The 15,875-nt window shown below is 30.9% G+C and overlaps 1 protein-coding gene and 1 long non-coding RNA gene across 3 annotated transcripts; one reads left to right on the top strand and one right to left on the bottom strand.

Moving 5' to 3' along the window:
- Positions 1 to 1,805: 1,805 nt before the first annotated feature.
- LOC148792010 (uncharacterized) lies at positions 1,806 to 2,620 on the top strand. Its single transcript, XR_016085178.1, has 2 exons — positions 1,806 to 2,152; positions 2,312 to 2,620. It is a non-coding gene; the product is annotated as an uncharacterized LOC148792010 (long non-coding RNA).
- Positions 2,621 to 10,114: 7,494 nt separating this feature from the next.
- On the bottom strand, positions 10,115 to 14,707 carry LOC148792009 (MYB-like transcription factor EOBII). Of its 2 annotated transcripts, none has more exons than XM_088903197.1 (3): positions 14,457 to 14,707; positions 14,243 to 14,360; positions 10,115 to 10,564 (listed from the first exon to the last, which is right to left on the bottom strand). In XM_088903197.1, exons 1-3 carry the CDS (start codon positions 14,590 to 14,592, stop codon positions 10,261 to 10,263), a joined length of 558 nt encoding a protein of 185 aa, XP_088759323.1. In that variant the 5' UTR covers positions 14,593 to 14,707; the 3' UTR covers positions 10,115 to 10,260. The 2 variants fall into 2 exon arrangements, with proteins under 2 accessions (XP_088759323.1, XP_088759322.1); XM_088903196.1 differs by having other exon boundaries at positions 14,231 to 14,360; positions 14,457 to 14,677.
- Positions 14,708 to 15,875: the final 1,168 nt, after the last annotated feature.

Raw genomic sequence — 15,875 nt, 5'->3', positions numbered from 1 at the left:
AACAATAGTCATGCATCATGTGACTGCATGTTCCGCTGCACATGGGCATTTGGGTCCACGGGATTCCAGAGTTAGGCTCCCGTCCCACTCTCTGTTTGCAATGGTCGTGTACGAAACAATAGTGCATCCTTCCTTCCTCCTTCATAGGCTTTTGCCAAAATATCTTTTGTTGAGAGGTTCACTTTGACTGCAGCAAATGCTAATTTGTCCATGAAAATTAACACATGTTATTAGTTATTGTCAAGGTTTTAAAAACTGATTCAGAATTGGAATCGGAGCCGTTCTGAGCACTGGTTTCTGGGTTGATGGTTCGACTGTTCTGTTTAAATAGATGACCCATTTTAATAAAAAATAAAAAAGATAAAAAACTATTGAATAAATCAACAATTCAATCGCCCAGGTCAATGAATCATTGACTCATTGGCCTGTGATCAGTTTTGGGATAAACAGAACCAATTACCTGAACGATTACTGAATGGTGATTCGAAAACAATGATTATTACTAATACAACTCTTAATGGAATGAAATTAAAGTTGCTTTGTTATGTAGCCCATTTTCTCATTTCTCTTTCATGCACGTTTTAGAACTTTGTTTCATTCTCTCTGCGGAAAAAGAGCTCAAACTGTTAAACGGAAGCACCCATCACCATCTTGACAGTAACCGGAGGTGAGTTCCTTTAAAAACTTTGGAAACAAGTAGGTATTTGGCACATCATCTCACCCATACAAGTACAAGCTGTTAATCAGTGTAACAGACTACGTACCGATGCTTGAAATTCCTTATTCGCTCCTGATAGCTAGCAAATTAAAAGAAGGTTCACCAACAAATTACATATATTAAAACTCATTAATAGACAAAAGTAGCTCTTTATAAAGCAAACCTGTATTATACTATACATGGGAAATGAGCTTTAATTAATAAAGCACTGAATCAGCTTACTTATGTCAATTTCTATCAAATTACTGTTTCAACCCTTTGCTTTCTTACTCTTTCATCTTATGTTCTTTGCTTTTCTTCTTCACGTTAATTGAGAAACAGTGAGATCACAATTTGATGATTTTATCCCAAATAAACTCTCTCTATATCTATCTACCTGTATATGATCAAACTTTATAAGTTTTTACAAATTCCAATTTACTAATGCTTTTGCAGAATAAATATCTCATGATATCCTTTTCAGAGCTTGGTAAATTGTGAAACCCCAAGAATTGCTTTTAAGAGGTTGGACTTGTTTGTATATATTGCCATTCAAATCATTCATTGAAAAGTGGAGTATGGATCTGCTCCTCAAAGTGGGTTCTTCGTCCCATTGTCAACGTCACCGTCACAACACTTTCCTGCAGCTGTATATTGAAAATATCTTTCATACTTGTATATTGTTATTCATGAGCAAAAACGTTGTGGGATGTACTGTGAGATCCGAGTGAGGAATAAACCCTGATTCTGAAAAAGTGATAATAGGCCTAACATCGTAAGAAGTGGTCCTCAGTGCAACGAATTTAGACATGTTTCAAATAGCTCATAACGATTAAAGTGCCCTTCTATAGACGGAACATCTAAAAGGCAATAAAGCAACTTTCTTGTTTTTAGCTGTCAAATCTGTAAAAAGAGACTTTTCTGCCATGCAGGTATGAGATTAAGTTTTATCAAAAACCACCCACGTGTGTTGATGAGGATTCATTTTAAATAATAATGCCTAAGGTTCAGTTTGGAAAGAGTAAAAATATAAATATATAGTATAAATTCATACAAAATAATACCAAATACATACTTTTGCACTTTATAAATTTGTATTTGTATTTCTTCCAAACTGAGCCTAAGGCTTAATTTGGAAGGAGTACAGATGCAAATATATAGAGTGTTGTTCGAGTCATGGTTGAGCTGGTCCTAAGAGACGTGTGGCTGCTTAGTCATCGTTCGGCCACGTTGGCCTAGTTCGACCGAGCTATGCTATTATTGTGACCCCCATCTTATCCTTTTAGCCATGTCAGCTACACGTCACAAGGATGAGCACAACTACGGATAAAGAGGAATATGATGATTCCATTGGAGAACGAGACTCAATCCTGAATACATTGGTTGCTAACCTCATCTCGACAACCCTGAAAGCCCAACGGGTCTTTGGCTATAAAAATGCACTCCATGCTCAGGGTAAGTGATCCAATTTCTGAGACCTATACTGCTATTCTGCTTGGACCAATATCCCTATAGCTCGGTTCGGCCATCCATCACCTCCTACTGACTTGAGCATCATAGTACTTACCCAAGGATAACTCCTTGGGTCTCTGACTTCTCTTCTCTTGATCGCAGGTCTTGAAGTGTGGCATCATCCTTGTAGCTCAACCTCACCCTACCAGCAAGGACTATCTTATTACTCTCCTCAGTTCATGCACCACCTTGGATTGAGTAGCATCAAGTGCAAAACCTTATATTTTGTATTATTTTATGTGTATTTGCATTCTACATATTTGTATTTGTACTCCTTCCAAATTGAGCCTAAGGCCCAATTTAGAAGAGGTACAAATGCAAATATGTAAAGTTCAAAACCTTGTAGTTAATATATTTGTATTTATACACTTCCCAAACTAAGAAAGGAGTACAAATACGTAGAGTGTAAAATGTTGAATTTTACATGTAAAAGCATGAAATGTTTCCCATGTGTTACTTGATCTCATGTGGGTAGGTGTAGGTAGAGGGTCTGGACTCGCATACATTATTTAATCAAAGTAAACAACGGCCAAAATAACTGGAAATCTCTGATGGGTGGAAAATTTTCAAGTTAAAGAACCCTTTTTTTTTAACTTGGCTCAGGTAAAATTGGCTCGGGCAGTGCTCAGATTCAGTTAGGAAGGAGTACAAATACAAATGTAAATATATACAGTATAAAACCTTATTATGTATTTATATTGTACATATTTATATTTGTATGTATATACTCTTTTCAAACTGGACGGGTCCAGTCAAACTGTTCTACTTTTTTTGTGTATTTTTCAGCCTTGTATAAAAGGGCATTAGACGTCCATTAAAATTGCTCGTACATGATGAGCAAGACTTGCTTTGCCGATGTATGAATGCATGCTTGGAAAGAATTGGGATCTCTTAATAAAAAATGGTTCCAACATGATCCCACCGTAAGACAGAGACCCACCACCATGTATGAGATGTGGAGATGCACACGTTGGAATACATTTTTTTTTTTTTTTGTTGGGAGGACATCAGACTCTTTAGGAAGTTCAGTATATAATATATTATGCAGACCGGCCAGTGCAGGAGATTCAAGGCATGGTTTTTAAAATCGACCCGGTGACTGAATTGGTCAGGGGTCTGGTTATCGGATCAAACAGTCCAATCGTTTGAATTAAATGCTCGGCCTGTTCTGACAAGAAAATAAAAAAAATTCAAAAAATTAAAAAAAAAATAAAAATTGATCAAAACTGTTCGAACGATTCAAATGGTTAATTACTCGATTCTACGGTTCACTGACCAAAATCAATGATTTTGAGGGAAAATTCGGTTTTTGAGAAAAATAAAACTGATCACCTAATCGATTCCCAATTTTTCCGGTCCAACCGCCCAATCCTGTCCAGTTTTGAAAACCATGATTCAAGGCTGTTTTAGCTGTTGAGGCAGATTTGGAAACATTTATTGGGATGTGCTGTGGGGTCTGATGTGAACTCCTACTGGGGGATAACTTTTGGGTATGATACGTCCACTGGTGTGGGTTAAAATAATAATCGACCTCAATATTCTTTTAACCAAATAGACAAATAGAGGACGGAATGAGTTGACATGTCGTACTCAAAAACGTAACCAAAGTACAGAAGAAGGGTGAAATCATGGCCTTTCATGCATTATTGTGGTCCCACCTTACCCCAGTTCAAGGTTGAGCCCAATCAATTATACATCGAGGGCCATGATTCACCCTTGTAGGACTAGGACAATTCTATTCCAGTGGGAATAGCTGATTTTTGAGTACACGTTTTAAAACCTTACAGCATATTCTAATTATGCGTCAGGAATATCTCCCATTCTGATTTGTTATTTTTCATGAAAGATGTTTTTGATACACGATGCGATGTGGTTGTGAGTAGCAGATCCCAATTCAAAATCTTGGCCTTAGACGTACTGCAATAATCCAATCAAAAAGCCATTGGGCAATGGCAACAAATCAATGGCCTTGATTTAGCTGTTTCATGCGCAGGGCTACAATTGCAAATGTGGGTTACAGTTAAGCAGAAGTCCCATCATCAGTGACTGGAGTGAGTGAATGAGTTCCCTTCAAAATTTTGGAAATAAGTAGGTATTTGGCAAATCGTCTCCACCCATAACCATAAAAGTAGAAGCTGTTCCACTTATTCGGATTTGGGAGGAGGCAGTGTCCGGGAATCAGTGTAAATTAAAGACTACAATGCATGGAATTCCTTCACTGTTGATAGCAAAAGCAGGTTGACCAACAAATAAATATATAGGTTTTGCACTTTAGATATTTACATTTATACTTTTTCGAAAGTAAGTTGAAGGCTCCGTTTGGAAAGAGTGTAAATATAAATATGTAGAATGCAAAACTTTAAACTTTATATTATTTTATATGTACTATTGAATGACCCCGTACTAAGTACAGGAAAGTTAATCATATATATATATAAATATTAATAATTTTTATTACTATTTTTTATTACTGTTTATAAACTGTCATTTTTAAGACACATATACAGTCTACGGGTCATTAAATTCAACTTGAAATGTTTATTACTTTAATTTCACCATTATTATTATTATTATTAATTTATTTTAGTATTTAATTTAAAATTTTTGTTATTTAGTAATAATATTAACTAAATTTGTAACTATTTAAATATTTATTTAATTTTTTTCCAACCGAGTATAATTTTTATATAATAGATTTGTTAATCCATATTTTCCATTTAAGAACAAACATTAATGATTTGGCTTAACAATTTTAATGACTATTAATAAATATCGATTCTTAGTAATTATTATGGGGCATGCTTTGAATAAACATTAATGATAACTCATGATTGTTATTTCATTTTTTATTACTTACTTAAATAAGTACTCGATGATTGTTATTATTATTAATTATTTCTATAAATAATTGATTGTTATTATTATTTACTTAATTCTGTAATTTTGAGTAAGTAATTATTTGATTTAATCTGAATTATTTCATTTTTTTAATTATTTATAATAGACATTTAGGGTAGGCTCTTTATTTGATTTAAGAGACCCCATACTAAGGGGCAACTACAGTATCATTTAATTTTAAATTTACTATTTTACACTAAAAATTCAATGTCCTGTTGAGCAACCCACCCCCAAAAAAGTATCAATAACTTTGAAATTATTAATCTATTTATAAAATAGTAAACTTAGATAGATGTTTACAACAATATCACCAATACTGCTTAATATTTAGGGACATATGAATCGATAAAAAGCATTTATGATATCCATTCAAAGAGGCAAAGAAGGAAGAAAATCATTCCAAGAGCTGCTAAGAAAAACAATCCATGCCCAACAATATTTATAGATGCATCCATCCTCTAAAGTAAGAGATGAAAAATATATGAATACAATCAAATCATCATCATGTATGGCTACAATCAACTGATTATATAATTAGGACTCCGAAACCCATCCAATAGAGGATACATGAAAGAAAGGAGAATAATGAGGCCATTCTAAGTATGGAAGTCACCTCCAAGTTAGGTGGCAACACTTCTTTTGGTTGATCATGGTTATAGATTTTAAGTCTAACCCCCCCACAACGCACGTAGACTGGCGAGAATTTATCTTTAGGAAAAGATAGAGAAACTTGTACATAACCTAATGGTATGTTTGAATTATGGTAATTGAGAGATAGAACTAGAAAATGTAGGTTGAAATTATAATTTTGGGCATGTTAATGCGTCAAATTCAAGTCAATTAGAATACTCATAGATTTTTAGTTCATTCATTTAGTGGTAATTTGAATATTTTTTATTCCACGTCTTTATTGAGTAATATAGATTAATAATATATTAATAATTATGAAATCAGTACTATTATTGACTAATAATATATTCTTATTATGTGTGTATTGATTTCGAAATCAATAATATTAAATTATTATTATTATTATTATTATAATTTAATTAATTTGTTATAATTACGATTTTTAGTTAATTCCTGAAATAATAATTGCTTTTATAATTCTTTTAATTTAACAATAATGAATAATTGAAATTTTATAATTTAACCTTTACTAAATGAAATATTTATTGGAGAATAATAATAGTATTAATTATAATTGCTTATAATAATACTAACGTAAATAATTAACACTAATTATATATTTATAAGAACATTAATATGAATTAATATAAATATAAAATTATTATATGCCAATTAATAATTAAAATTATTAAAATACTTAGTAATTATCATTAATTAATTAACATTCCAATGTAAAAATTATTATTATTATAATTTAAGAATTAATTATCAGTAAGTATTATAATCAATAATTAATTTTTATCAGAAATCATTATTATTAGTAATAATTAATTATAATTATTGATGATAATAATGATATGATTATATTAATTAACATAAGTATTAATTATAATTACTGATAATAATATAATTAATTATTTCATGTAAATGTATGAATTATAATGATAATAGTACTAAAATAAATAATTGACATTCAATATTTATTTTCAAAATAATTAATATGAGTTAATATAAATATAAAATTATTATTTCTGAATTATTAATTACCATTATGAAAATCGTTATTAATTGTCATTCCGAATTAATAATGAGAAATATTATCAGTAATTAGTTAATATCAGTGGTTAAGTATTAGTAGTAATTATTATAAGAAATTATTATCAGTAATTAATTATTATCAATGAGTTATTGTTATTAGTAATTAATAGCTGAAATTAATTAATTAGAAGTCATTAATTATTCTTAGTAGTAAGTACACCTCTCTTTCAAAAAGTTGACTCATCATCAATGACAGCAACTTGATAAATACATAATTTGGTAAAAATAGGTAAATATCATTAATTTATTTTTTTTATCTATTGGAAAACTGAATAAGAGAAAAATAAGTTGGTTAGCATTGCAAATGAAAAGTTATTTGGATTTTTGCAAAAAAAAATATATATTGAACATAAAAAACCAATTACTCAAAAATAAGGTGATTAATGAAAGAGTAATTAAAATTATTCTGCAAATAATAATTTTAAGAAATTAATAATTAATAATTGTCTGAATTAAAATGGGTAATTTCAACAAATAATTATAAGTAATTAAATTTTTCTATTAAAATCTTTAATAATAATCAGCATTATTAATAGATTAATAATATATTAATCATTGTGAAATCAATAATAATAATAAATATATTATTATTATTATTATTATTATTATTATTATTATTATTATTAACTAATAATATATTCTTATTATGTGTGTTTTGATTTTGAAATCAGTAATATTAAAGTATTATTATTATTAATGTTATTATTATTATTTTTTTCATTAACTAATTAATTTGTTATAATTACGATTTTTAGTTAATTCATAAAATAATATTTTCTTTTATAATTCTTTAAGTTTAACAATATTGAATAATTGAAAGTTTTATAATTTAACTTTCACTAAATGAAATATTTATTGGATAATAATAGTAGCATTCATAATAATAACAGTATTAATTATAATTACTTGTAATAATAATAATAATGTAAATAAATAACACTAACTATATATTTATAAAATAATTAATATGAATTTATATTAATATAAAAAGATTATATCCCAATTAATAATTAACATTATTAAAATACTTATTAATTATCGTTAATTAATTAACATTCCAATGTAATAATTATCATCATTAGTATTAGTAATAATTAATTATAATTATTGATAATAATAATAATATAATTATATTTATTAATATAATATTATTAATTATAACTACTTATAATAATATAATTAATTATTTCATATAAATATATGAATTATAATTTCTGATAACAATTATTATATAAATAATTACCAATAAATATTTATTTTCAAAATAATTAATATGAATTAATATAAATATAAAATGATTATTTCTGAATTATTAATTACCATTATGAAATTATTTATTATTAATTATAACTACTTATAATAATATAGTTAATTATTTCATATAAATGTATGAATTATAATTTCTGATAATAATTATAATATAAATAATAAACCATTAAATCTTTATTTCCAAAATAATTAATATGAGTTAATATAAATATAAAATGATTATTTCCGAATTATTAATTACCATTATGAAAATATTTATTAATTACCATTTCGAATTAATAATGAGCAATATTGTCATTAATAAATTATCAGTAATTAAGTATTAGTAGTAGTTATTATAAGAAATTATTTTTTTGAATTAATAATGAGCAATATTATCACTAATTAATTATTATAAGCAAATAATTAATAGCACTAATTATTATAAGAAATTATTTGTAATAATTAATTATTATCAGTGAGTAGGAATGGTAACGAGGTGGGTTTGGGGCAGGGATTACATTCCCCATCCCTGACCCTGACCCCCATCCCCGTCCCCGACGGGGATGAATTCTCCATCGGGGACTCGAATCCCCGAGGGTCACTACAAAATCTAAACTCTTAGCCCTAGAATAGCTAGAGCAAATGCAAAGAATCAACAGACTCCAAAAGGTACGAATAGCCACCACAGAGCTCCAAAAGATACGAATAACCACCATAGAGCTCTAAAATATACGAATAGCCACCAACTCCTCCACTGGAAAAAAGGAAGATAGGAAAAAAAAACAAAGAATCAACAAAAACCCATAGCACTATCATTCAGATCTTCAGATTATCGTCGAGAAATCCATTCAGATCTGTTGAGATTATTTGCCGAAAAACCCATTCAGATCTTCTCTCTTACTTCCCCTCCACTTCCTCCTCATCAAGTGGTAGACTGGTGGTCGACGACGATAGAGGTCCAATGATGTCTGATGTTTAATAGGCAAGTGGCGATAGCGATAGCAGTTGAAAAGTCAATGATGAAGATGATGGAAGAAGACTGGTTTTGGCTCTTCTGGGTTCAGAGTTCTCTCTTCACTGTCAGTCTCTCTGTCGAAGTCTTGAAGACTGGACACTTCGAGTATTTTTTATGTTTTAATAAAAAATGAATAATAATATAATATATAATATTATATTATTATAATATAAATATTATATAAAATATTATAAATAATATATAGGATTATATATTATATTATATATATAATTACATATATAGATTAATCGGGGCCGGGTCGAGGAGCCCGGGTACCCGTCGGGGGACGGGGAAAATTGCCACCCCTATCAGTGAGTAATTGTTATTAGTAATTAATAGCTGGAATTAATTAATTAGAAGTAGTTAACCGTAATTAATAGTTGTAATTAATTCATTAAATGTATTTAACAGTAATTATTATTAGTAATTAGTAGCTGGACTTAATTAATTAGTTTATTAGTTAACAATAATTAATAGCACAACTTTCTTTTTTTTAGGAAATCAATGGGAGCTTTCCACTTCTCACAACTCTACATGGTGGTGGGCTCCACTCTTCATGTTAGTGGGCTCTTTTCTTGAACTACCACTAATCAGAGTTTGACATATGTCTAGTGGGTTCTATTCTTAAACTACCACTATTCAGATTTTGACACGTGTCCATTTTGTTTAAATCTTTGAAATGACAGGCGTCTGAATGTAAATAGGCCACATGTCACTAGGAGACTTTGGCCTGATTTCATTACTTTAATATATATATATATATATAGATATGAACAGAGATTATATTAAATTGGTACTATATATATTTGTATTTGTACTCCTTCCAAACTGAGCCTAAAGCTCATAATCACACTCATGCATTATACTATAAAAACGAAATAAGAAACTAGCATTAATCTATGAGTGGCAACCAATTTTGGTCTTTCGTCCCTTTAATTCCTTTCCGAGGCTTTCATTTTATATATGTTCTTTGATTTTCTTCTTTCATGTTAACTGAGAAACAGAGTGGGATGGACCATGAATTTTTATGATTTGATTCTCCAAATATTGTCTTAATTATAGTATTACAACCCATATACGACTAGTAACCAACATATATAAAGGAAGTGCTGAGAGAATATAGATATGAACAGAGATCATATTATAGAAGTTTATACGTTTAATCGCTATTGAGTAACTGCATAGCCCAGAGATCGTCCATGATCCAGAAGTTGTCGTTGCATTCAGCAGGAAATGGAGCAGAAAGAGGTTCGGGGTTTCCTATATTTGTTGGAGAATACGATTCAACTGATCCATTTGTGCTACCACACATGTGACTTGAGCTTGGATCTGGGTTCAGGTCAGAGTTCTGCAGGCTGGGTGAGCTCTCCGCATGCTTAATGTGCTTTTGAATTCTCGTCCTCCAATAATTCTTTATTTCATTATCAGTTCTGCCCGGAAGATGCTTTGCAATTTTTGACCACCTGCATGACAAAAATGTAAGAGGGTTTACAAAGTATATAAATTAACGAGGATACATATATCATATATGGACTTATTTGTTCAAATTAACTTGGTGTAGCATACAACGAGCCATCCTGATTCTACTACAATGCTAATGGGTAACCAGAGACACATCCAACAAAAATTGAGATAGCAAATTGATAGAAGAAACTTGTTTCAGCAGCAATATGAGATGGGCTTTTTTTTTGTAACAATTTCAATTCACTAAAGTTTTGCAAATTTGAACCATTCCAGAGTTTATAGCTGAATTCCATTTTAAGTTAGAGGGGAGTTAATGTGCATATCATGACTTTGTTAGAGAATAACAACTTATTCATGGTCCTAATTTAACAACTTATGCTTTTAGGTTGAATGATTCCTTGAGATGATATCAAAGTCTCTTTGACCATGTAGTTTAATGTCAGAATCTCATCATCCCATTGTAATTAATTAAATTCTAACACAGGACATGGGTGGGTTTGTGATTGTCCATGTTTAAATCCCAATGGGCTTTTATGTGAGAGTGTGTGTTTATAGAATAAATACTTGTTCAAGGATATAATCAAATAGCTTAAGCTTTTAGGTTTAATGGTTCATTGACATGATATTGGAGCTTGTTTGATCAAGTGGTATAGTGTTTAGTCTTGGTTGCCCCCAATCCCCATTATAATTTATTAAGTAGTCATTATTATAAATAGATGGAGGTAAATTATGAAAGCCCAATATATCTTATTTAGGCTCAGTTTGGAATAGGTACAAATACAAATATGTAGAGTGCAAAATTATGTATTTTATATTATTTGGTAAGTCTTTGTATTTATACTCCTTTCAAACTCAATTTGAAAGGAGTACAAATACAAATATGTACAGTGCAAATACATAAAAAATAATACAAAATACAAGGTTTTGCACTCTACATATTTGTATTCATACTTATTCCAAATTGAGCCTTAGGCTCAGTTTGGAAAGAGTACAAAGGCAAATATGTACGGGGCAAAGGCATACAAAATAATACAAAACATAAGGTTTTCCACTCTACATATTTGCATTTGTACTCTTTCCAAACTGAGCCTTAAGATCATAATAGTCATTTAGGAATGCCACCGTGATGTTTATTTGTCACATTTTTTTATATTAAGCAATTAATTTAAAGTAAACGAAATTGTTGTTTGGATTGACATTGTTGAAATATAGTCCTACTTTGACAATAATGAGAACAATTTGTGACAGTAAAACATCTAATATCAAGTGTTGTGATTCATGTGTTAGTATATGGAATAAAGAGTCTCTCACATTGAAAAAAGAAAAGGAGATGCAAGAGACCTATATACAAGAATTGACCCAACAATCTAATGGTTTAAGCTTTTAGATTAAAAGTGATATATATCAAACTCTTGTTTTGACAACCCCACTCAATGCACAACACTAAGTTAGCAGTTGATAATACATCTGAATAGTGATAATAGGTCTTATTTGGTAAGAAGTGGTCTATGAATGTAATGCGTTCACACGTGTTTCAAATGGCTTATAATGACTAAAATACCCTCCATTTTTAATATTTTAGTCTCTAAAAAGATATATATATATATATATATATATATATATATATATCAATATATTACAAATATCATATATGTAAAAAGAATTTTTTTCTTGTCGATCTAAAACAATAATCCCAAAGTATAACCCAATCCTAACCAGCCAAAATGTAAGAATCAAACTAAATTGGGTTCATCCCAATCATGGGTAATATACCTGTTTCATATTGTTAAGAACAATGAGATGGGTTTTGGTCATATTGGCCCTATATTAAGCAGGAAATGAGACCAAGCTATGTTGATTCAAATTGGGCCTATTTTTGGCCCAAACTTGGAAATATATGTCATAATCCAAATCTCTCAATTGTTATTCAAGTACACCTTTATTTAGCCAAATGAAATAAGCTTAAGGCTTTGGTTCAAGTAAATACATGGAAAATTCAGTATCAGCCCAGATATTCCACTGGATCCAGAACTGCAAATTTGGAAAGAGTACAAATGTAAATACATACAGTATAAATACAAACAAAATAATACAAGATTTACGTATTTGCATTTATACTCCTTCCATACTCAGCCTAATGAAACTCTTCTAAAGCCGAGTTGGGATCTACAACCAACAAAAAAACTGCCCCAACACTCTTCAAACATAATGTCTACTCCCACGTTTCACCATAAAACTGGACCCACTATAAGACTGGGATCCACACAGATGGATGCTGTTGGAATGGGATCGCTGTCTACACATTAAGGGTGGATTCAAGCCGAGCCAAGCTGAATAGTACCAGGCTCGAGCTCAGCTTGAGACTATTCTACAAGGCTTAAGCTCAAGCGGAACTTTAAGCTCGAGCTCGGCTCGAGTCAAAAGTTCATAAGTTTGAGCTTGGTTCGGTTTGGCTCGTTTTATATTTTATAAAAATATTTAGAAAAAAAATATTTTATAAAAATAAAAATCATATATATATTTTTTATTTTATATTTAAAAAATTAAGAATTATAATAATTAATAATTATAATATTTTTATTATATATATTATTTTCTATAGTTTGATTTTATATATATATATATTCGAGCAGGCTCGCGAGCCTTACGAGCCGAGCTCTAATAGGTTCGAGCTCGGCTCACTTAATAATCGAGCCATTGTGTTGGGCTCGAGCTCGAGCTCAAGGTCGACTGAAACTGAACCGAGTTAAGATTTTCACAAATCAAGCTCGAACAACTCATGAAAAGCTCCACTCGTTGCCACTCCTACCGCACATGAAACCAAAAAAAATACAGCACGTGGTATGAAAGGAACGTAACAGGGTTCATGGTACGTAAATAGGGTCATTCTCTCATCGATAAATTAAAACCCTAGATTATATATCCATGGATATCCCCATTCTATTGTCTTGACTCTCGAGAATGGCTATCCAGTAGCCACCATCTGTTTCATGTCTACCTCCACTGTGGTAAGCTTTTAAACCGGGAAAATAAACATGTGACGATTTGAACTGACGTTTTTTTACTTTAAAAAGTGAGCCTTATTCGATGTTACTTCCATGGCTCCTTCTCACCACATGGCCATGGTTGCATCTAGAAACTGGAAATTAAAGTGTTCCTGCTACACTGCGTCAAGAGTCTAATTCAGCCTACCCTGTACTTCATTACTATATTTAGTAAACAGAAAGGCTCAAACATTTGCACTTACGATAATTATCAATAAGAATTTGAGATAAATAAATAAATAAATGCATCTGACCCATAAACAATTTGAGAAAAACGAAATTATACGATCAAAGACCTGAATTCATATGCTTTCTTTCGATATAAAAGAGGGCTAAGCTTAACAGTAAAGTAAACCAACCAGTGATGGGTCTTTTACGTAAGGCTCAGTTCGGAAAGAGTAAACACGGTTTTGCACAATTGCACTGTGCATATGTTTGTATTCTTTCCAGACTGAGCCTAAACAAAAATATCAGTGGTGGGTTTGTAGTACAAAATTAAAAAAAAAAACAAATATCCATGCTTCTTTCATACATAAAAGCAACAAGGGAAAAAGCGACGATGAAATTGCAAAAAAAAAAAGTACTTGTGTGTTCACGTAATTTTACTACGTAGAAGCTCACCTGTTTCCCCACCTGGTGTGCAGTTCCATGATCAAGAGCTGTTCTTCGGCTGTAATATTACCCCTTCGAACATCAGGCCTCAGGTAGTTAAGCCACCGGAGACGGCAGCTTTTTCCGGTGCGTTTCAGACCTATAAAAAGCAATAACACAACTTGGTGGTGGGCATGCAGCGATTAAATTAATTTATGTGTGTGTGTGGGCGTCGATGTTGTTGGAAACAGATTACCTGCCGATCGCGCTAGCGAGTTCCATACACCTTCGCCGTGGTTAGCGATGTAATTGATCAGAATCAAGTCTTCCTCCATGGTCCATGGCCCTTTTCTCACTTCTGCTACTTGGGAGCTGTTAGCCTTCTTATCCATTTCTCTGTAGAATACTGGAATAGATATAGATAGATAAAGGGGGAGAGAGAGAGAGAGACGATGCTATGAAAAAGAAGGCATATGTGGGTTTTATAGACAAGCTCTAAAATGGGTGTGACTCAACATTTGGGTTTAATCAAGTTTAGACAAAGCAAGTTTTAGAAACCGGACCGGACACAGAACCGGTCAGGCAACCGGTTTTGGGTCAAATGGTCCGATTGTACGGTTTGAATGAACGGTTCATTTTGATTTAAAAAAATAAAAAATAAAAAATATTTAAAATAATAAATGGTAAAAAATATTGTCCGATTTGATGATTTAACCATTTGAGTCAGAGTTATTAACCAAATCAATGATTTTTGACCAAATTGATTCCCGAATCAACCGATTCAACCATCTGATCCGATTTTCAAAACCATGGGACAAAATTAAAGCCTAACCTCAATAGCGAAATTCATGATAAAAGTCATAATCCAACGGTGGTCCATGCATGAACTAACACATGCCTGCATGTTAAACGTATGCCACCCTTTTAAACTTTTCTTTTCTCGGATATAATCATACTAGTCCATGCATGAACTAACACATGCCTGCATATTGTACCATTGTATTATATTTGTATTGGTGTTACATTTTTAGTTTTTATCATAAATAACCAATGTTTTTTAAAATTCAAATAAAACACAAATAAAATATATCAACATTTAACATATAGGGTAGGGACTAATTAATAATTATTTAAAAATATAGGATTGGCTCGATTCAGTTTGATTTTGATTTTTATACATGAAAATCAAAACCGAACCGAGTTGTCGGTTTATTTTTTCATACAAATCAAAATCGACCAGTGATTTTGAAAAGCTGACCAACTCGGATTGAGTCAAGCCGGTTTAGTCGGTTTAACATTTAATGTAAACACTCCTACCCATAAAGTAGGTGGGGCTGGATTATTGTGAGCATTACTATGTGGATTGCAACCCTACCCACTCTAACATATGGTCACCAAAGACAGAGTTTTTAATAAAGGGTATAAATGGATCGGATCATGATTCAGTTGTCTTGATGTCCAGTCCTATTTTGTCGAATTTAGATATATTTTAGCTAGATTTTCATATTGGATCGAATAATATAATCTGATTGAAAATTGGATCGAATTCGAATCAGTCCTTATATAATTTATTTATTTGTTTATTTATAAATATATTTATATTACATTTTTGTAATTTTTTATATTATTTATTTTTTTATAAAAAAGTATATGTATATATATAATGAAAATAGTT

The sequence above is a fragment of the Nelumbo nucifera genome, chromosome 4 (assembly GCF_055504915.1).
Source record: "Nelumbo nucifera cultivar China Antique chromosome 4, China Antique-T2T, whole genome shotgun sequence".
Lineage (NCBI taxonomy): Eukaryota > Viridiplantae > Streptophyta > Magnoliopsida > Proteales > Nelumbonaceae > Nelumbo > Nelumbo nucifera.
Note: the sequence above shows the minus strand (reverse complement) of the source record. Positions and strands in the feature narration are given on the sequence as shown.

Bases quoted from the DNA above. Each gene is read 5' to 3' on its own strand.
- LOC148792009 (XM_088903196.1), bottom strand. From the start codon at position 14,592: ATGGATAAGAAGGCTAACAGCTCCCAAGTAGCAGAAGTGAGAAAAGGG. The intron at 14,361-14,456 runs GTAATCTGTTTC...TGCTTTTTATAG, and splicing joins CTCGCTAGCGCGATCGGCAG to GTCTGAAACGCACCGGAAAA. The intron at 10,565-14,230 runs GTGAGCTTCTAC...TTTGTCATGCAG, and splicing joins CACACCAGGTGGGGAAACAG to GTGGTCAAAAATTGCAAAGC.